The sequence below is a fragment of the Cynocephalus volans genome, chromosome 6 (assembly GCF_027409185.1).
Source record: "Cynocephalus volans isolate mCynVol1 chromosome 6, mCynVol1.pri, whole genome shotgun sequence".
Lineage (NCBI taxonomy): Eukaryota > Metazoa > Chordata > Mammalia > Dermoptera > Cynocephalidae > Cynocephalus > Cynocephalus volans.
Genome location: NC_084465.1, coordinates 158,484,865 through 158,505,505, shown reverse-complemented (window position 1 = coordinate 158,505,505; position 20,641 = coordinate 158,484,865). Strand labels below are relative to the sequence as shown.

General features: G+C 39.3%; 1 protein-coding gene across 1 annotated transcript in view; it reads left to right on the top strand.

The window, feature by feature from the left end:
- The window catches only part of ZNF484 (zinc finger protein 484), a 48,711-nt gene extending 29,425 nt beyond the window's left edge, over positions 1–19,286 (top strand). The window contains exons 3-5 of the mRNA XM_063100370.1: positions 8,359–8,485; positions 8,774–8,869; positions 15,894–19,286. Of these exons, the coding sequence (XP_062956440.1) occupies positions 8,359–8,485; positions 8,774–8,869; positions 15,894–18,187 (2,517 nt within the window). The 3' untranslated portion in view covers positions 18,188–19,286. The remainder of the gene's footprint in view (positions 1–8,358; positions 8,486–8,773; positions 8,870–15,893) is intronic.
- The last annotated feature ends 1,355 nt before the right edge of the window (positions 19,287–20,641 follow it).

Below are 20,641 nucleotides of genomic sequence, written 5' to 3'. Positions count from 1 at the left end.
TTCTAACACGGGGGAACTTCCTGTGGGAACCGGTACTTAAGCTATGTGGTTGCTTAAATTGCTGCTTTGCTGCTGTTTCCCTAGGGAAGGCTTTTTGTGCAGCTCAGGGTTTAATGGTTGATCTTATAGGTACTTCCAGCTCTCCAGAGACCCAGTGAATCTGTGTTCTGTAGAATCTCTGATCTGGGCCTGAGTTTTTTCATCAAACTGCACCCTGTGCAATTCTGCATTCCTGACCAGTCTCCTCTGAGTAGTCCTGTGCTGATTGGGGGGCAGATCAGCTGTCCTTGCTGTGCCCAGTGTTCCCTGGTGGGCACGTCTCCTCCACCGCCCCTGCTGCAAACACTTCCCATGGGATGGGTCCTGCGCTGGTCCCTTGCGATGACTCACCGGCCTCTGAATGGCTCCCTTTTTTCAGTTGTTCTGGCTCCTCGCTCCTGCGTGGGTCCATGGAAACCTATTAGTGGTCTTGCTGTCGTGGGGGCCACCAAGGCCCTCTTCTCTCGTGCCGCCTCCAAGTAACTCCATCTGAAGGGCACAGCTGCAGCTTCTGCTGGCTCCTGCTACATGTGCTCAGCAATTTCAGCCTTAAAGCATCCACGGCCTGAAATGCTCAGAGCAGCTTTTTCTTTCTCTCATCATAGTTTCTCCCGCCTTCATGAACTCCATAGGTCTCTCCTCCTCTTCCCCTGAGCTCCAGCGGCCCCAGCTTGGCTGATGTTACATTTTTATACTTGTAAATTGGTTGATTTGTGGGAGAGAGTGACGCTGGGGACCGTCTATTCTACCATCTTGATCAGATCCTCTATACAAATGATTTTTTAATGTATTGTAGACATATCGGGCATTACGCTATGAGACTATAGATCTTATTTAAATCTTCTCTTTTAGCAGGTGTTCTCTATGCCTGTGTGGGAAGGGGGACCCCGCTTTGCTATTGCCAGGTGGGGTGAATTTCCAGGGTCATTACTTGAACTTCATTGACACTCTGTGGGGAGAGGGATGACTCATTATTTCTGGGTGAGGTTTGAAGTTCAGGCTCCCCAGTAGGCCTCTGGGGATGCCACCATGTCTGGAAGAAGGAGGGGTGCCTTGTTTCTGTTGTACATGTTGTCTGCTCTGGCATTGTCAAGGTGGGACGGAGCCTCATTACCTCTCAGAGGGATGAAAGTCTTGGCTTCCTACTTGACCTCTTCTGATACCATGTGAGGAGTGTCTTATTACTGCTAGGGAAGAATGAAAGTCCAAGCTCCCTACCTGGCCCCATTGCCGTTGCAGGGAAACATGCCCCTTACTACTGTGCAAATATGAAAGTCCCCGCTCCCCACTTGGCTGTTTCCCACACCTCCCTATTGCAGTGTGGAGGGGCAATTTGTGCAGCCAGGCAAGAGTGGGCATCTAGGCCACCTACAGAGTCTTTATGATTGAGAGTGGGATTGAGCCCATAACTTTTGTTGTTGTTTTTAATCTGTGGTGTTTGGCTGGAGTAGGTTTTTTCTAGAAGTTTGTTGTTTTTCTAGGTTGCCCCTAGAGAAAGCAGATTTTTCTTTAGACTTTTTTGCGTGCATTTGTTGGTATTTCTCGGTTGTAGGCTTTTCTAGCAGGACTGGTCAGGTCAGGGCTATGTGAGGCAGAAAGACTCAGGGAACTCACTGCTGTTTAGTTTCTTGGTTCTTGAGGTCCCTAGCCAGTTTGCCGTTTTTTCTTTAACTTTCAGAATCTTCTTATGTTTATTTTATGGATAATGTCTATAGTTTGCAAATATATTGAGCAGAATGAATAAGAAATGCATCTATTTTATCTTTTCAAGAGTGGAACTCAGCTCATCGATTTTTTAAAGAGGTCTTTGTATATTAAGCATTGTCTTATATATTTTTTTCAATTATATATACCTCTTTGTGCTTTGCATTTTAACTTTTTAAAATAAATATTTTATTTTGAGTGTCATGAAAGATATACTTGTTTTTTCTCAGTCAGATAGTTCTTTGAGGCTTCTTAGAAAAAACAGCTGTAATCTCTTTTCACCCTCAAATTCCAGCTTCTCAAAGGTAATCACTTTGAACTCAGTTTAAGTAATTCTTTTGGTATTTCCTTTCATATGTCTAAATAACATGTTTATTTTGGTACTTCTTGGCTTTTAGTTTTAAGCAGTACCTACCGACTTAACACAATGAAAACTAAGGATTTAGCACCCTTTTGGACATTTAGGTCCTCAACATTCACACACATATTTCTCATGAACCCTCCCTCTAATGCTGGTATATCATAATTTGGGGTAAATCAGTAAGCTGTATTTATTATTATGATTATTTTAACTATATTTACAGCTGAGCCATTTACTTTATCTTTTATGCACTGCTTTTTGTTTTATCCAGAATTGATAATTGTCTGGCTTAATCGCTTTTTTCATGTTCCATATATACATCACTAATTCAACTCTATATTCTTCCCAGATATATAAATACCTTTTCAACATATTAAAATATATTAAATAATAATCAGCAACCATAAGCGCAAACATTAATATACTCCTTACTATATGCCAGGCACTGTAAGCTCTCTCTCCATATTAACTATTTAATCATAACCCCTATGGTCTATCTACAATCATTGTCCTCATTTTATAGAGGAGGAAGCAGATGCACAGAGAGTTTAAGTAACTTGCCCAAGATCACAGATCTAGTAAGTGGGATTGGCTTTAGAATATATCCTATTTGTTTCAGCTCTTTAAAGAAACTTCTCTTGGAGTCTTCAACCTGCTCATAGTTGCTTTCTATCTAATACTCAGCTACTGACATGGGATCCCTTCCACAGGATACTAGGAATTTCTTTCATGTTTCTCAAATGTTAGATCTCTTGTTTTCTGGCTCTTTCTTGATTTATGTTTTCATTTCTAGAGCATATTGTTCAGACTTTACATGTCTTTTTTTTTTTTTTTTAAAGATGACCTGTAAGGGGATCTTAACCCTTGACTTGGTGTTGTCAGCACCACGCTCTCCCAAGTGAGCCATGGGCCAGCCCTGGAAATATCTTTACCTCACTAATTTCATAGAGTGGTTGGGTGTGTAATTCTAGATTGTAAGTCATTTTTACTCAAAACTTTGAAGGCTTTTTTTTCTTTTTAATTTTACCATCCGATATACATAGTTTCTCTGCTTTCTCTTACTGGATATAGGAAGCAAAATAATAGCCCCCAAAGATATCCATGTCCTAACCCCTGGAACCTGTGAAGATGTTGTCTTACATGGCATAAGGTATTTTGCAGATTTGATTAAGTTAAGGATCTTGAGATGGGGAGATTATCCTGGATTATCAGAGTAGGTACAATATTATCACAAGTGTCCTTATAAGTGAAAGGAGGCAGGAGAGTCAGAGTTTTCCAGGGACAGACTTGAAGATAGAGGAAAGGGCCATGAGCCTCTAGAAGATGAATAAGGCAAGGAAATGGATTCTCCCTTAGTGTCTCCAGAAGGAGTGCAACCCTGCCAGTATCTTGATTTTAACCCAGTAAGACCCATTTGGGACATGTGACCTGCAGAACTGTGACATAATAAATTTGTGTTGTTTTCAGGCCAAAGAATGCAGGTGGCCTCAAACTTCTAGAAAAACCAAGGAAATGGATTTTCCACTAGATCCTCTAGAAGGAACACAACCCTTTTGACACGTAGATTTTAGCTGAAGTAGAGTGTTTAGAAATCTCCAAGACCACCCTCATTTATGACACAGGTTGCAAGCTCGAGTCCCCAAGACCACCCTCAGGTTCAGTGATTCACTAGAAGGACTCATAGAACTCAGAAAAGCCAGTATACTCATGATTATGGTTTATTACAGTGAAAGGATACAAATTAAAATCAGCCAAGTGAAGAGGTGCTTAGTGCAGGGTCAGGGAGAGTTCCTGGTTTGACCTTCCAGTGGTCCTCTCCCAGTGGAGTCATGTGGACAGCAATTACTTCTCCTAGCAATGATGTGTGACAATATGCATGAATTATTGCCAACCAGGGAAGCTCACCTGAGCCTTAATGTCCAAAGTTTCTACTGCGGTTTGATCATGTAGATATGCTGATTCCCCTGAACTTGGAGTTGGAGTCCAAAGTGTGGATGGTTTCAGGAAATCCCTCAACCTGCAGTAGGTGTCAGAAGTGAGAGTGGTCTTGGGGACTCCTGAACTTTGTAGGTATGTATAGTCAAGAGGGTTCCATCCTTCACTGATGCTCTGTTCCAAATGCTTTGGCTACAGAGTTGTGCTTTTGGGAGGATTCTTTTTGTCTGTGTCCATTGGTATTTCTGGGTTGTAAGCTGCTCTAGTGCCTACACTATACTCCTTCCCTTCAGCTAATCTTAGGGAACTCACTGCTATGTTGTTTCTTAAGTCCTGAGATTTCACTTAATTTTTTTCTCCACCAATGAGCCTTCTGACAGATGCTTCATGTATTTTTTTAGGTTTTTAGGTAATTAGCAGAAGGAATAGGGTGGAATGTACTAATTCCATTTTTTTTTTTTGAACCAAAAGTCTCTATCCATGCTTTTAACTTGAATGTGTAATCCATTTACATTTAATGTAATTACTGGGCTGGCCGAGCTCGGCTCAGATGAGGAGACTTAGCGCTGTTCCCGCTATCCCAGCTCAAGTGCCAAATAGAAGATATAGTGTGCCAATGTCTTTGTGGTTTGTTGAGAATAGTCAATGGTTGATGACATAGGTAGAGGGTAAAGTGGCTGAGTAGGCATTAGACTATAAATCTAAGTACAGGGGTTGAGTCCCTTCTTTATCAAGTCCTGAGGTGATTCATCATATATAATTTATATATACCACCTTAGTTATGAGTTTTATATTTGAACCACCTGTTTAATTTTATTTTTTCATTTCTTTCTTGACCTTCTTTTATAGTACTCAAAATTCATTTTCTTTGTTAACTTATACATTCTTTTACTATTCATTTATTTGTTACCCTATATATTAAAACATCTATCTGTAAAGCATTATTATTTTATCCCCTTCTCAATAGTGCTAAGATACTAAAACACTTTAATTCTATATACCACCTCCCACTTTTACATTATTATTTCCATGCATTTAAATTCTACGTATATTTTAAACTTGAGAAGACATTGCTGTTACTGTTTTTGCATAGTCATTATTTGCAGTTTTGTAAAGTGGGATCTGAGGAGTTTCTTGACTCTTTAGGGTGATGTCATTCATAGCTGGCACCTCTTCAGATATTGCCTCCACCCCCCTCTTCACCTTCACAGACTTTAATATGTAGTACCTTTTCACTGTGTCACAGTTGTCTCTCATGCTCTTGTGTTTATTTTCCTTTTTTAAAAAAAATCTCTGCGCTTCAGTTGGAACATCTTTTATCCACTTGTTTTCCATTTCAGTAATTCTGTATTTTGCTGCTAACCCTATATAATGACTTCTTAATTTTAGATATCAATTTTTTCAATTTTTGAATTTTCATTTGATTCTTTATTATAAATGCCAATTGTCTGATGAAGTTCTCCATCTTTTCATCTAACTCCAATTCTCTGTGTCATGGTTTCTATCGAATTTTTTTTCTCTTATTTTGGATATGTGGTCCTGTCTTTTGTATGTGTAGGATCTTTTTTAGTGTGTCAGACACTGTGTCTGAAAATTTGTAGAGGAACTGGATGATGATATCTTTCTCTATAGTGGATCGTCTTCCCCTATTCCAGCAGGTAGAGTGGAGGGTGAACACCTTTATCCAGTCAGGCACGGTGTTGAATCCAGGCTGGGTTGAAGCCGTGGTAAGACTCAGTCCACCTCTGGTTTACCTTGGCCATCCAGGATTTTCAGCTGAGAGCCCAGTTTGTCTTCTGGGGACCCTCCTCCTGCTAGATGCATAACTCTGTTTTCTTACTAGTTACTAAAATTTTGCTTTGCTCTTCAGTACATGTTTGCTTTAGGTTTTAGTCTTTTGCCCTGTATAGCCCTAGAATTCAGCAAATATCCTGAGAGAGAAATGGCCATGTTAATGTGTTCTGGTTGTTTTTCTGTCACCTGCTGCAGCCTCTACTGGTTCAAAGCTGGACTCTCACCTTTACCCCCACCTAAAATTGGTAGATGCTCCTGGTGTAAAAGTGGCTGCATATGTCAGCTTAAATCTTAAATGTTCTCTCCTCTCCAGAGTCTGAGCTCCTACATTTCTTGTTACCTCAGCAGCTTTACAGGGCTTTGCACTTGACTGCCACAGGCTACTGCATCCCATCTGGAAATGGCAGTGTCTCAAAAAAGCCATCCCCTTCATATGCTATAAAGTTTACCCATTTAAAATGTACAATTTGGGCCGACCCCGTGGCGCACTCGGGAGAGTTACGGCCCTGCGAGCACAGCGACGCTCCCGCCGCGGGTTCAGATCCTATATAGGAATGGCCGGTGCACTCACTGGCTGAGTGCCGGTCACGAAAAAGACAAAAAAAAAAAAAAAAAAAAAAAGTACAATTCATTGGTTTTTAGTATGTTCACTGGGTTGTGCAATTATCATCACAATCAATTTTAGAACATTTTCTTTACTCCCCTCCAAAATTTGTACTTTTTATCTGTCACCCGCAAATCCTCCCATTTCCCCAACCCTAGGCAACCGATATCTACTTCCATCTCAATAGATTTGCCTATTCTGGCCATGTCCTATAAATGAAATCATATAATACATGGCTCTTTGTGACTGGCTTCTTTCACTTTACATAATGTTTTCAAGATTCATCCACATTGTAGCATATGTCAGTGCTTCATTCCTATTTATGGCTGAATACTATTTTATTGTATGGATATGCCACATTTTCTTTATCCATTCATTAATTGGCATTCATTGGAATTGTTTCCATTTTTGGCTATTATGAATAATGCTACTATGAACATTCATGTACAAGTTTTGTGTGGATAAATGTTTTCATTTCTATTGGGTATATACTTAGAATTGCTGGATCATATTTTAACTCTGTGGTTAACGTTTTGAGGAATTGTGAGACTGCTTTACAAAGTGGCTGCACTATTTTACATACACACCGTACTGTATGAGGGTTCCAGCTTCTCCACTTCCTTGCTAACACTTGTTATTATCTATCTGTCTTTCTTCTTAATAGCCATCCTAGTGGGTACATTTTCCTGATGATGAATGATACTGAGCATTGTAATCAGTGAATTTGAAGGAATATCTCTGTGATTTTTGATGCATTTCCCTGATGATTAAAGATGTTGAGAATCTTTTCATGTGCTTATTTACTGTTTGTATGTCTTTTTTGAGAAATATATATTTAGATAATTTTCCCCTTTTTAATTGGGTTATTTGACTTTTTACTGAGATGTAATTGTTCTTTATATATTCTAGATACAAGTCTCTCATCAAATATATGATTTGTAAAAATTATCTTCCAGTCTGTGAGTTTTTTTTTCACTTTCACTTTCTTGATGGTATCTTTTTTTTTTTTGGATGAAGTCCTGTTTATCTGTTTTATCCTTTGGTTACTTGTGTTTTTGGTCACATATCTAAGAAACAATTGCCAAATTCACTGTCACAAAGATTTACTTCTTATAGCGAAAATGTAAGTGTTGGATAAATGTAAAAATATTTAGGCCTTGGATTCATTTTGAATTAATTTTGTGATATGATATGAAGTAGGGGTCCAACTTTATTCTTTTGCATGTAGATATCCACTTGTCCCAGAATCATTTGTTGTAAAGACTTGATTTGTTTTGATTATTTTGACACCCTTTAATATAAAGGTGTCAATTATCAATTAACCATTAATATAAGGGTTTATTTCTAGATTCTCAATTATATTCCATTGGTCTATATATCTGTCCTTATGCTAGTGCCACACTGTTTTGAAAAAAAGAGGCTTGGTGTGGAAGGGGCTGGCCAGTACAAGGATTGAACCCTGGACCTTGGAGATAACAGCACCATGCTGTAACTAACTGAGCTAACTGGCCAGCCCCAAAAAAGAGTCTATTTTAATCATCTTTTAAAAAGGAAACAATTGACTTACTCAGTGATCAATGAATGCAAAATCAATGGCAAGATATATTTTCTTTTTTAAGTGAACTATTGTTGAAGTATGGCATACATGCAAAAGAACAAACCATGTGTATAGAGCTTGATGAACTCGCACAGCTTATTATTAAATAACTAGCACACAGATTTAAAAACAGTATTATCAATACTGCAGAAGGAATAGCATGGTAATTTAATAAGATTTCTTTTTCCTTCAAAATAACTATGTAAAATATAGGTGTGGAATGGGAACTTACATATTGTATCATATTAAACATAATGTCTTAAATGTCTTGTTGCCATACTGCTATCTCGATCCTTCACAGTGAGTAGGATTTTGTTTTTACAGGGATCAGTGTCATTGAAGGATGTAACTGTGGACTTCAGCAGGGAGGAGTGGCAGCGATTAGACCTCGCTCAGAAAAGCCTGTACAGGGATGTGATGCTGGAAAACTATTTCAACTTGATCTCAGTGGGTAAGTACAGTTCTGCGGGGTCTGTAGTAGGCTGTACCTCATTGAGTCTATTTTTTTCTCAATGGAATTCCTGAAATGTGTGGGTCTTCTGAGGTATGTGGGACTTCTAAAGACTGTAGGACATCTGAAGTGTGTAATGGTTTTGTTCTTATTTTGTCCCATATTCTTAATTATCTCTTCTGGGTAGTGTGAATATACTCTGTTCCCAGTGAACTCTTCTGGAAAGCAAATGGAATGCTTCATTGCATGGCTTCTGAAACCAAATCCTCTATCACTTCCTGTTAATAGGGTGTCAAGTTCCCAAACCAGAGGTCATCTTCAACTTGGAGCAAGGAGAACAGCCATGTGTATTGGATGGTGGACCCTCCAGTCAGGGCTGTCCAGGTGAGTAGGAAACCAAGAGTGTGGCATACGGCATGACTCACCTGCAGTTGTGCTGGGAGAAGCTCTGCAGCTTTCAGTGCCATTGATATGAGGGTTTTCAAAAAGTTCATGGAAAGATTCTTATTATCTTTTAATTCTGTTTTTCCACAAACTTTCTGAAGTACCTTTCTGACCTTCCTTTCTGATACATTCCGAACTTTGAGAACTGCTTAGACAGACTTGATATCTCTATCGTTGAATATCTAAATGCATCCCCACTTAAGGCCTTCCCTGTATCAGTGCCTTCCTCTTTGCTTGACTCTTTAGGAGGGAATGTGCTACAATTACTGTTGCTTAGGGTGATATCCCACCCTACATCATCTAGGATCCTGCTTTCTTACTTTCCTCTCTCTTTCCCTAGAAAAGTTTTATTCTTTCTACCTCCATCAAGGTCCTAGATCCTGTTCTTATGCATTCAAATACTCATGGATCTGCCTTCTTTAAAAATTACTGTGGATCACACTCCTGTTCCTGTTGGTTTCTTTCCATTTTCTCTCTTTTCCCTTCGTGCCTCAGAACATCACCTAGTGTTTCTGTTGCTTATGACAAAATACTTGGAGCTGAGTGATTTATAAGAAAACAAAATTTACTGCTTACTGTTTCAGAGGCTAGGAAGTGCAAAGTCCAGAGAACACATCTGGTAAGTCTTCTTTGGTGTTGGCAACAGTGACGGTAGAGTATCACATTGCGAAAATGGCAGGGCAGAGAGAGAAGAGAGAGGGACAGACTCCCCTCTTTATTTGAAAGCCCTCAGAACCATGCCCCATGACCACCATTTTTAATCCATTCACTACAGCACGGTGCTACAATCTAATCACCTCTTCAAGGCCCCACCTTTCAATTACCATAATAGGATTTCCCCACCCTCTTAACAGTCACAGTGGGGGCCAAGTTTCTAATATATAAAACATGGGGGACACAACTCAAGCTTCAGTGAGTTTGCGGGGGACATTCATTCTACTACACCTAGTCTTACGTTTTTTTGTTTTTTTTTTTTAAAGATGACTGGTAAGGGGATCTTAACCCTTGACTTGGTATTGTCAGCGCCACGCTCTCCCAGTGAGCCAACAGGCCATTCCTACGTAGGATCCGAACCTGTGGCCTTGGTGTTATCAGGACCGCACTCTCCCGAGTGAGCCACGGGCCGGCCCTCACCTAGTCTTACTTTGTAATCATGCCTCTCTTCTGACGGTTGACTTTGGAGGTGCTCTTCACATTTTCTTCCTACTTGGCTAGGGCAACCCAATGCTGACTTGATCCTTCCAACTAGTTTATTTATTTTGATATTTTGCAGAAAGTTTTTGTACCTTATATACAGGAGATTAAGTTAATTAAAACCTTAGTCAATATCACCATCTGTATGCTTAAGGCTCCCCTCTCATTTTATTTACTCCTTTTAATCCCCTCTCCTATACTCATTTTAATCCTTCCCAGAGGCAATTGCTCTAATATACTTGACATGTTTGCTCTCTATCCTTGACTTTGTGTGGTATTTGTAAAATCTACATTGTTGGTATTTTTTTTTTTTTTTTTTTTTGTCCTTTTCATGACCGGCACTCAGCCAGTGAGTGCACCGGCCAGGTCTATATAGGATCCGAACCCGCGGCGGGAGCGTCGCAGTGCTCCCAGCGCCGCACTCTACCAAGTGCACCATGGGCTCGGCCCAATTGTTGGTATTTTTTAATTTATAGGAATGGCACTGTGTTTTATATCCTATGCAGTTCCTTTTCTTTCCTTTTTTTGCAGATTGGTCTACGTTGCAATGTGTTTTTCTAGTTCGTTTCTTCTAATTGCTGCACAGCATTCCATAATGTGGATATATACTAGGTTTTACTTGTCAAGCCTTCCAGCTACTACAAACAGTACTATAGTAAATTTCTTCATGAAATATTCTTATAGGAACTGAGAATTTCTCAGGGAAGAGTAGTGGGATTGTTTTATCATTTGGTATACTAATACTTCATATACTAAGTATAACCACATTATTTTCTAGATTGGCTATATCATTCGATAGTCCCCTGAGCATTGTACAAGAATATTGGTTTCCCCACATCTTTGCCCATACCTAGAGTTATTCAGATTTCTCATAATTTGGCTAATCTAATGGGTTTTGATTTCTACTTATTGTTTTAATTTGTGTTTCTGTTATAACAAAATATTTTGAGCATCTTATCTCGTATCTCGCAGTAGATACTGACTTCATTTTTGATATTTGACTGCTGACATCTATTCCTACCCCTCTCTTTTCCCCCACTGCTCCACATCTGGACAAACTAAGAATGCCCAGGTGTTCCCTCCCTCGGTGCTGGTGGGAAGTTCAAACCACATGTAGAGACAGTCAGCCCAGCCCACTCCACCCGATATCTGCCATAAAAACCCCAAGCCAGTCCCCTTGCCTTGCTCTCTCAAGCCACATTTGGACCTGCTTGGCACTCTCCTGAAAAGGCTCATTATGTGAGTCAAGGGCCTTTTCACACCCTCTTAGCGTGTATGTCCCGTCCTCACTGTTGACATCTGAACCAAATCTGGGGTGACTTAACAGTTGGGGCCGTGAGCAGGATGTCCAGACAGTGAGCACCACCACAGGGGCCTCCCTCCTCTGCCTAGCTGGCTTTACTGCCTGCTGGCAAGGATGCACTTTGCCTCTGGCATGTACATAACTAACCTAAGTTCGAAGTTTTAATTGGCAGTTAGGGACAGGTGTAAGGCGTTGGGGCCCTTCTTAAAGTCTCCCAGGTCCTGTGTCTCAGATTAAGTATGTGTCTCAGTTCCAGTGTAAGCTGTCACTGGTGACTGGCCTTTATTCTGTGACTTTTCATTATGTATCCCAGCCAGGCATTGGCATCCATTGTAGACAGTGCTCACAGGAAAGACTGGTACCTTTTGCATATAAGGGTCCCTTGGGTGTCTACTTGTGTGAAGAAGACATATTACAATGCTGCATGCTAAACGCAGGTGGCTTACCTTTCCAATTTTTATCATATTCTATTGTGGTGTTTGACTTTTCCCTCTGATCCATCTTCTCAAGTGATTAATTCTGCTCTTCTACCAGTTTTTCTCTTTTAGATGCCTTCTCTTCCTACTTCCCAGTGATACACCTAAATCCATGTCTATATTTTCTCATGCCTGTATTATTCTAACCTGATTTGGATATGCTAATCCAATTTTCTTTTTTACTAGTTCATCTTAGATGCTACTAATGTATGTCATTACTTAAAACATTGTGCATTGTGTTTATCCTGCCGTAACTATATGGAGCAAAGCTTAAGTACTACTTGTTGTTTGACACATGACAAATTCTTCTCTCAACAGGTTTATAAACTGAAGAAAGAACATGGCCTCACATTTCTAATTCACATTTATCCTTGTTTAGTTTCCATAACCATGTCTACTACATTTTCACATTTTCTTTACTGTTCTCCCTGCATCTGAGCCTTTGATTATTTTCTCCTCTGCCTATTCAAGTAATGCACATGCTAATACTTGGTTTCGCTTGCTCCTGAAATTGGACTTATTACAGCATACGTTGCTTTTTCCCTTCTCTAATTCTCCAGTCCTTAGAAATTCAGAGAAAACTACTTTAAATTATATAACTGAGTCTTTTACCCCTATGCTTTTAAAAAATATTTCTGTAGAAAATATTGAATAAAATTAAACTGTAGAATTTGTTATAGGCAGAAGAGATTGCTTTGCTCTATTTCAGCAGGATTTGAAAAATTTTCTTCTGAAAGCAGTTCAAAGGGCCAGAGATCATAGTCAGAAAGAAAAGATAACTGCATGTAATCTTTAAAATTTCAACCTTTGTGCATAATGTATTTGTTAATACGCATGTCTATGCCAATTTAAGTAAAAATATGAGTGGTTTACATAAATGGACTTCACATTTTCAAATGGTTGAAAAAATCAAAAGAACACTTCATACCATGTGAAAATTATATGAAACTCAAATTTCTGCCTATGAGTGGTTTATAATATATGCTTGTTTGTTTTTAAGTTAAAAGAAAAAAGAGCATCCCCAGAGTTGTGGTGAGATCTGAGATTAGTTTTTAGAACAGAGAACCCTAAATGATCTATGACGAATATGAATTTTGAGTTGAAACAGAGGATCAGAAAAAGTAAGCTTAAATGGGGGAAGTGAAAAGACTATCTATATTTGGATTCAGTATTAAAATAGACTCGAGTGACTGGTGGAAAGATAGCTTACATACATGCCTTTTATTGGCCTGAATTATGACTCTGAATTTTATTGAATGAGTAACTGAATTTTATTGAATGAGTAATTGGATTAATGGTGATAGGGGAATTATATATAAATATACTTTTTAACACAGGAGCAAATAAATTTTTTGCATTGAATATTGTTGGTAGTAATGTAAATGTTGTCAGACATAGCAATGGGTTTCTAAGCTAAAGAAAGTAAAAGATCAAAATCCATGTTTAGGAATCCAGTATTAGATGTCCTCAGGCTTAATGAAAGCAATTAATATGTGTGAGTAAAACTGTAATATAACAGTAAAAGGCATGTTTGGGGAGATGACAGGGCCTTAGAGACAGAATAAAATGGATATGAGGTCAGACTATATCTATATTTAAGAACTCTATTGAATAATATATAATCAAATTTTTACATGAATATTTACTGAGAATCTCCTATGTCTTACACATTATTCCAGAATTTGGACTATTGATGAGTATCATTCTGGGCAAGAATGGTATATTAGAGTAAAGCCAAGCTCTGTAACTAAGAGACCCCAAGAAACAGTGACTTAGAGAATGTAGACACTGACTCTCACATGACAGTTCCAGGGTGAGCCAGGCAGCTCTGCTTCCAATGGCCACTCAGTGACAAAGTTTCCAGAAAGTCATTGCACAACAATCTCTTAGGGCAGCGGTTGGCAGACATTTTCTGTAAAGGCCTGTAAGTAAATATCTTCGGCCCTGTGGTTGCTGTCATAACTGCTCATTTCTGCTGTTCTCACCCCACAGCAGCTATAGACAGTATGTCAATGAACGGGTATGGCTGTGTTCCAACAAAAACTTTACGGACACTGAAATTTGAGTTTCATGTAATTTTCACATGACATGAAGTGTTCTTTTGATTTTTTTTCAACCATTTGAAAATGTAAAGTCCATTCTTAGCTTTGGGGTAGAGTCCTGGATTTGGCGTGAAGGTTGTAGTTTTCTCATCCTTGCCTTGGGGCATTGCCAGGATGCACGGAGCTGGGTGCTGCCATGTATGGAGAGTCTGGGATGTGCTGGTGGAAAGAGAAGAGTTTGTGAGAGACACACCCACTTCCTGAAGTCATTGGCCATGTCACAACAAATATTTTTACTCCCATTTGGTTGGTGAGAACTGAGTTACTTGGTCCAACCTTATATTAGTCCGTTTCTGTTGCTTATAACAAAATACCTGACTGGGCGATTTATAATAAAATTAAATTTATTGCTTACAGTTTTGGAGGCTGGGAAGTCCAAAATCCAGGGAACACATCTGGTGAAGGCCTTATTGGTGGTGACAGTGATGCAGGAGTCTCAAATGGCAGAAAATGGCAGAGCAGAAAAAGAGATACTCTCATGTGCTCTCCTTTTAAAGCCCTCAGAACCACACCGGTGATCACCATTATTAATCCATTCACTCGGGCATGGTCTTCACAATCTAATCAACTCTTCAAGTCCCCACATTTCAATCACAATATAATTTCCCACCTGCAACAGTTACAGTGGGGATTAAGCTTCAGTGAGTTGGGGGGGGCATTCAGTCTACAGCACACTTATCGACAGATGAGGCAACACAAGCCCAATGCTCTGCAGCAGCTATGTGTTTGGAAACAGTTAATACTGTGCACAAGGGCACAGGTCTTGCTAGGGACCGAGCTTTCAGTCTCTGCCTCAGACAGCTGGCCCTTTCTTCTGTTATGCTTCCTAGTAGATACTTGTGTCTCTGCACCCCAAACCAGGGACAAAGCATTGAATCATAAACATCCATTTTACTGTTTGGCTAAGTCAGGATGACTGACCCTATAATAGTTTTACTATGTTTACATAAATGAATTAGTATGCAGGGTACAGTTGTTAAGAGGGAAAAGAGACAGCAGGGAGATTAGTGAGGATCTACAGATGAAAGATAATAAGAATCTAGACTCAGAAATACTTCTTCTAAGCCACAGAGTTTGTCACTTTGTTCTTCTGACACCTCACTCACTATGTAGTTCTACTACATTTGCTAGGGTTTGAATCTCTTCTTCCCCAATTACTAAACATTTGTTTTTCTTTCTTTTTTTTTTTAAAAGATGACTGGTAAGGGGATCTCAACCCTTGGCTTGGTGTTGTCAGCACCACGCTCAGCCAGTGAGCAAACCGGCCATCCCTATATAGGATCCGAACCTGTGGCCATGGTGTTATCAGCACCGCACTCTACCGAGTGAGCCACGGGCCGGTCTTAAAGTACATTTCTTTTTTTTGTCTTTTTCGTGACCGGTACTCAGCCAGTGAGTGCACCAGCCACTCCTATATAGGATCCGAACCCGCGGTGGGAGCGTCGCCGCACTCCCAGCGCCGCACTCTCCCGAGTGCGCCACGGGCTCCCCAATTACTAAACATTTGATTTGAACAAGTTACTAGACTCTTCTGTGGCTCAGTTTCCATCTGTGAAATAGGAACAATAATAATACCAACAGCAAAGGGTTGTGATAAAGTTTAAATGAATTAATATAGAACTTAGAACAGCACAGCTAAATGTTATTGCTTATCATATGGTAAATATAATATGTGTTGATTTTATTACTACATATTATTGTATTATATTACATATAAAAAGATTATTATACCTATATATTTATGTATAGCTTACATATTTATATATATGTTACATTTATATAGCCTCTCCCATTTCTCTGTGTTCACACTGAATCAAGTCCATGTGTCTATCTTTCTACCTTCTGTTAATTGTTCTTTGTGTCAGTTTTATCTTTTCTTTCTTTTTTAGATTGGAATATTGGTTTTGAAACTTCACAACAGGGAATGTCTGAAGAAGGTTCTTTCCAGTCTGAGAGAATTAATATCTTCACAAGAGATGACCCATATTCCATTTTAGAAGAATTGTGGAAAGATGGTGAACAGACAGGGAGATATGAGGAAAAGCAGCTCAAACCTTTCAGTCATGTTGCCTTCATCAACAGAGAAACACTAGCTAATGAGACGGGCTGTGAGTATAAGGACACTGGAAGAACAGTTCATGTAAACACACACCTCGTTGCTTCGAGAAAAGGACTTCATAACTATGACTCATTTGGGAAGAGTTTGAAGCCCATCATAAGCTTATGTAATGATAATAGAGACAATGCAACAAAAAATCTTGGTAAGATGATCAGATACAGTGATATTTTTACTCATGTGAATTCTCATACAGAAGTGAATGCTTGTGGATGTTATCAGTGTAAGAAACTTATGCATCATAAGCAAGCACAACATCAAAGTGTCCATACTGGGGAGAACCTCTGTTTATTTTCTGACTGTGTAAAAGTTCTCACCCAGAAGTCACATCTCTTTGCACATCAGAGTATTTATACTGAAGAAAAACAGCATGAATGCAGCAAATGTGAGACAGTCTTCACTCAGAAGCCCCATGTGGCTGTGCATCAGAAGGTTTATATGGGAGAGAAACCATACATATGCACTGAATATGGGAAGTCAAACCATCAGAAAACTAATAATGAGGAGAATTACTACCAGTGCAGTGAATATGGAAGAACCTTTATCCAGAAGTCAGATGTGTTCAGATGCCCGAGAATCCATACTGGAGAAAAACCCTATGAATACAGTGAATGTGGGAAAACCTTCCCTCAGAATTCAAACCTCAACATACGTAAAAAAATTCATACTGGAGAGAAACACTTTGAATGTACTGAATGTGGAAAAGCCTTCACGAGGAAGTCAACACTAAGCATGCATCAGAAAATTCATACAGGAGAAAAACCCTATGTTTGCACTGAGTGTGGGAAGGCCTTTATCCGGAAGTCACATTTTATTACACATGAGCGTATTCATACTGGAGAGAAACCCTATGAGTGCAGTGACTGTGGGAAATCCTTTATAAAAAAGTCACAACTCCATGTGCATCAGCGCATTCACACAGGAGAGAATCCCTTTATATGTTCAGAATGTGGGAAGGTCTTTACTCACAAGACAAATCTCATCATACACCAGAAAATTCATACTGGAGAGAGACCCTACATATGTACTGAATGTGGGAAGGCCTTTACTGACAGGTCAAATCTCATTAAACATCAAAAAATTCATACTGGAGAGAAACCCTATAAGTGCAGTGACTGTGGAAAATCATTCACCTGGAAGTCACGGCTCAGGATACATCAGAAATGTCATACTGGAGAGAGACATTATGAATGCACTGAATGCGGGAAAGCCTTCATTCAGAAATCCACACTAAGTATGCACCAGAGAATCCATCGAGGAGAAAAGCCCTATGTTTGCACTGAATGTGGGAAGGCCTTCTTCCACAAATCACACTTTATTACACATGAGAGAATTCATACTGGAGAGAAACCATATGAATGCAGTGACTGTGGGAAATCCTTCACTAAGAAATCACAACTCCACGTACATCAGCAAATTCACACAGGGGAGAAACCCTATAGATGTGCTGAATGTGGAAAGGCCTTCACTGACAGATCAAATCTCTTTACACACCAGAAAATTCACACTGGAGAGAAACCCTATAAATGTGGTGACTGTGGAAAAGCCTTCACTCGGAAGTCAGGCCTCCATATACATCAGCAATCCCATACTGGAGAAAGACACTATGAGTGCAGTAACTGTGGGAAAGCCTTTGCAAGAAAATCCACACTAATTATGCATCAGAGAATTCATACAGGAGAGAAACCCTACATTTGTACTGAGTGTGGGAAGGCCTTCATCCAGAAGTCACACTTAAATAGACATAGGAGAATTCATACGGGAGAGAAACCCTACGAATGCAGTGACTGTGGCAAGTCTTTCGTTAAGAAGTCCCAACTTCATGAGCATCATCGAATCCACACTGGAGAGAAACCATGTATATGTGCTCAATGTGGAAAGGCCTTCACCATCAGATCAAATCTTATTAAGCACCAGAAAATACACACTAAACAGAAACCCTATAAATGCAATGACTTTGGAAAATCGTTAACCTGGAAGCCCCAATTAAGTATATGTCAGGAATCTGATAGTGGGGACATAGTGTGCCCCACGCCACAGTCATGGTGTGGGGAGTCCAAGATATGAGAGGCTGCAGCTTGACTGGGAAGTGGGAGGTAACCAAGGCTGACTTCCTTCTACCTGGACAGAATTATGAATGTCTGGATCACACAGCTGATGTCCAGTTACACATAAGGGGAGATGCTTTAGAGAAGATTTCTAAGCAGTGTTTATTGGTCATGCTTGGTTACTGGACAGATACCGGTATTGTCAGGCCCCCATAAATAATAGTAAATGTGCAAAGAGGTGACTTGCAACCTTTCTTGTTTCACTTTTTGTGTGAGCAGCTTTATAAATTCAGGGCTGTTGACTTTTTTATGCCCCAGATAGCAAAACTATTTTATTCAATACTGGCTCAGAAAATTTCATAATGCATAAAGTGGTGATAAAATTTTACATTGTCTAAGGACACAGAAATCAAGGCCAAACCTAGGCAATTCAGGTCTAAAATGAAAAGAAACCAGAAGATTTTGTGAAAATTGACACGAAAGACACAAAAACGGGACTACTTCTTTTCTTTTCTTTGGGAAGTTACATTACTTACTGGTTTTTGTTTTTGTTTTTGTTTTTGTTTTGACAAGGAGATCACAACCCTTGGCTCAGTGTCGTCCGCACCGCTCTCAACCAGTGAGCACACTGGCCATCCCTATATAGGATCCGAACCTGTGGCCTCAGTGCTATCAGCACTGCATTCTCCCGAGTGAGCCACGGGGCCAGCCCACTTACTGTTGATAGTATTTGTTGATGCATACTGTGGCAACAGGTACCCAAGAGCACCTGCTAAAAGTTCTTCCAGCCTGTGTCCCAGAAGTGATCAGTGATCTAAGCAGCAGCCCCCATAACTACTGTCACCTTAGACCTGGCCCTGAGATCACAAAACTCAGCCACAGGGAGCCAGATCTGGATAACAGCACTTTGGATCAGCTTTGTCCACAGACCTACACATTTTTACCAATTCCTATTTGAAAAAGGGACAAATTAAGGAAATGAGTTTCAAAAGCTAGAATTCTTTCCTTCCAATTGTGTTAGTACATTCTCTACATATTCATTACCATGAGACTTGCATTTTAGTTTTTCTTAGAAGATAAAATATAGTTGAACATTTGGAAGAGTGCTTACCCTGTTCCCTCCCAATCTCTACAATTAATCTTATTTGTGTTTTTCAAAACCTCTATATTCTAATAGACTTTTTTATCTTTTATCTTATCTGATACTGAAAGAAGTGTTATAATTTTCCAGAATAATTGTGAATTTGTCTCTCCTTTAGAGCTGCTAATTTTTGTTTTTAATATTTTGAGTTTTTGTTTTTACATACATCCAAATTTAGAATTGTTACAATCTTCGTGGTTAATTGAAACTTGTATTAGCCAATTTTCTGTTGCTTATAACAGAATACCTGAAACTGGGTAATTCATAAAGAAATGAGATTCATTTCTTACCATTTTGGAGGCTGGGAACTCCAAGATCCAGGGAGCACGTCCGGTAAGGGCCTTCTTAGTGGGGACTCTACATGGTCCTGTGGTGACCCATGGCGTCACATGGTAAGGAGAGGTAATAGCACTTTTGTGCTAGCCTTATAAAGCTACCAGTCCACACCCATGAGAACCCATTAAACCATTAACCCATTAATGGATTAATCCATTCATGAGAGCAGGGCCCTTATGATCCAATAACTTCCTAAAGGCCCCACGTTTCAACATTGCCCCATTGGGGATTAATCTTCCTCACAAGCTCTGGAGGGGACAAACATTCAACCATATCAAAACTGTATCATTATGAAATGTCTCATTTTATCTCTAGTGATACTTTTTGCTTTAAATTTTACAATGTCATATATTAACACAATATGCATATGTTCCTTATTAAAGGCTAATGTAAATTGATACTCACACCACTCTGGACAGAGGGAGGAGTGAGAACACTAACTCCATTTATTCCTCTCCTGACTTACATGATATTGACAGCATGCATGAGAATGCTGTATGTACTTGACATAGCCAGGCACTATTGTTTCGGAGTCAATATTCATTTAAATCAACCCACATATTTACCCTTTTCATTACTGCATTATTCCTTCCTGTCCTTTAAGTTTCCCTCTAGAATCATTTTTCTTCTAACTTAAGAACACCCTTTAGTATTTCTTTTAGCATGAGTTTACTAGTGACAAATTCTGTTTTTGTTTGTTGGAAATGTCTTTGTTTTGCCTTCATTTTTGCAGGATACTTTTACTGAATATAGAATTCTAGATTGGCAGTTATTTTCTGTTGGTATTTTGAAGATATTTCATTATGGTCTTTCATTGTTTTTTTTTTTGTTTGTTTTGTTTTGTTTTTTCTTGAAAAGTAAGCTGTCAATATAATTACCTTTGACAGTAATCTGCTCTTTTTCTCTCAGTCTCCTTTAAAATTTATCTTTGTCTTTGGCTTTTAACAGTTGTACAATGATATGCCTAGGTGTGATTGTCTATTTATCTTGCTTGGG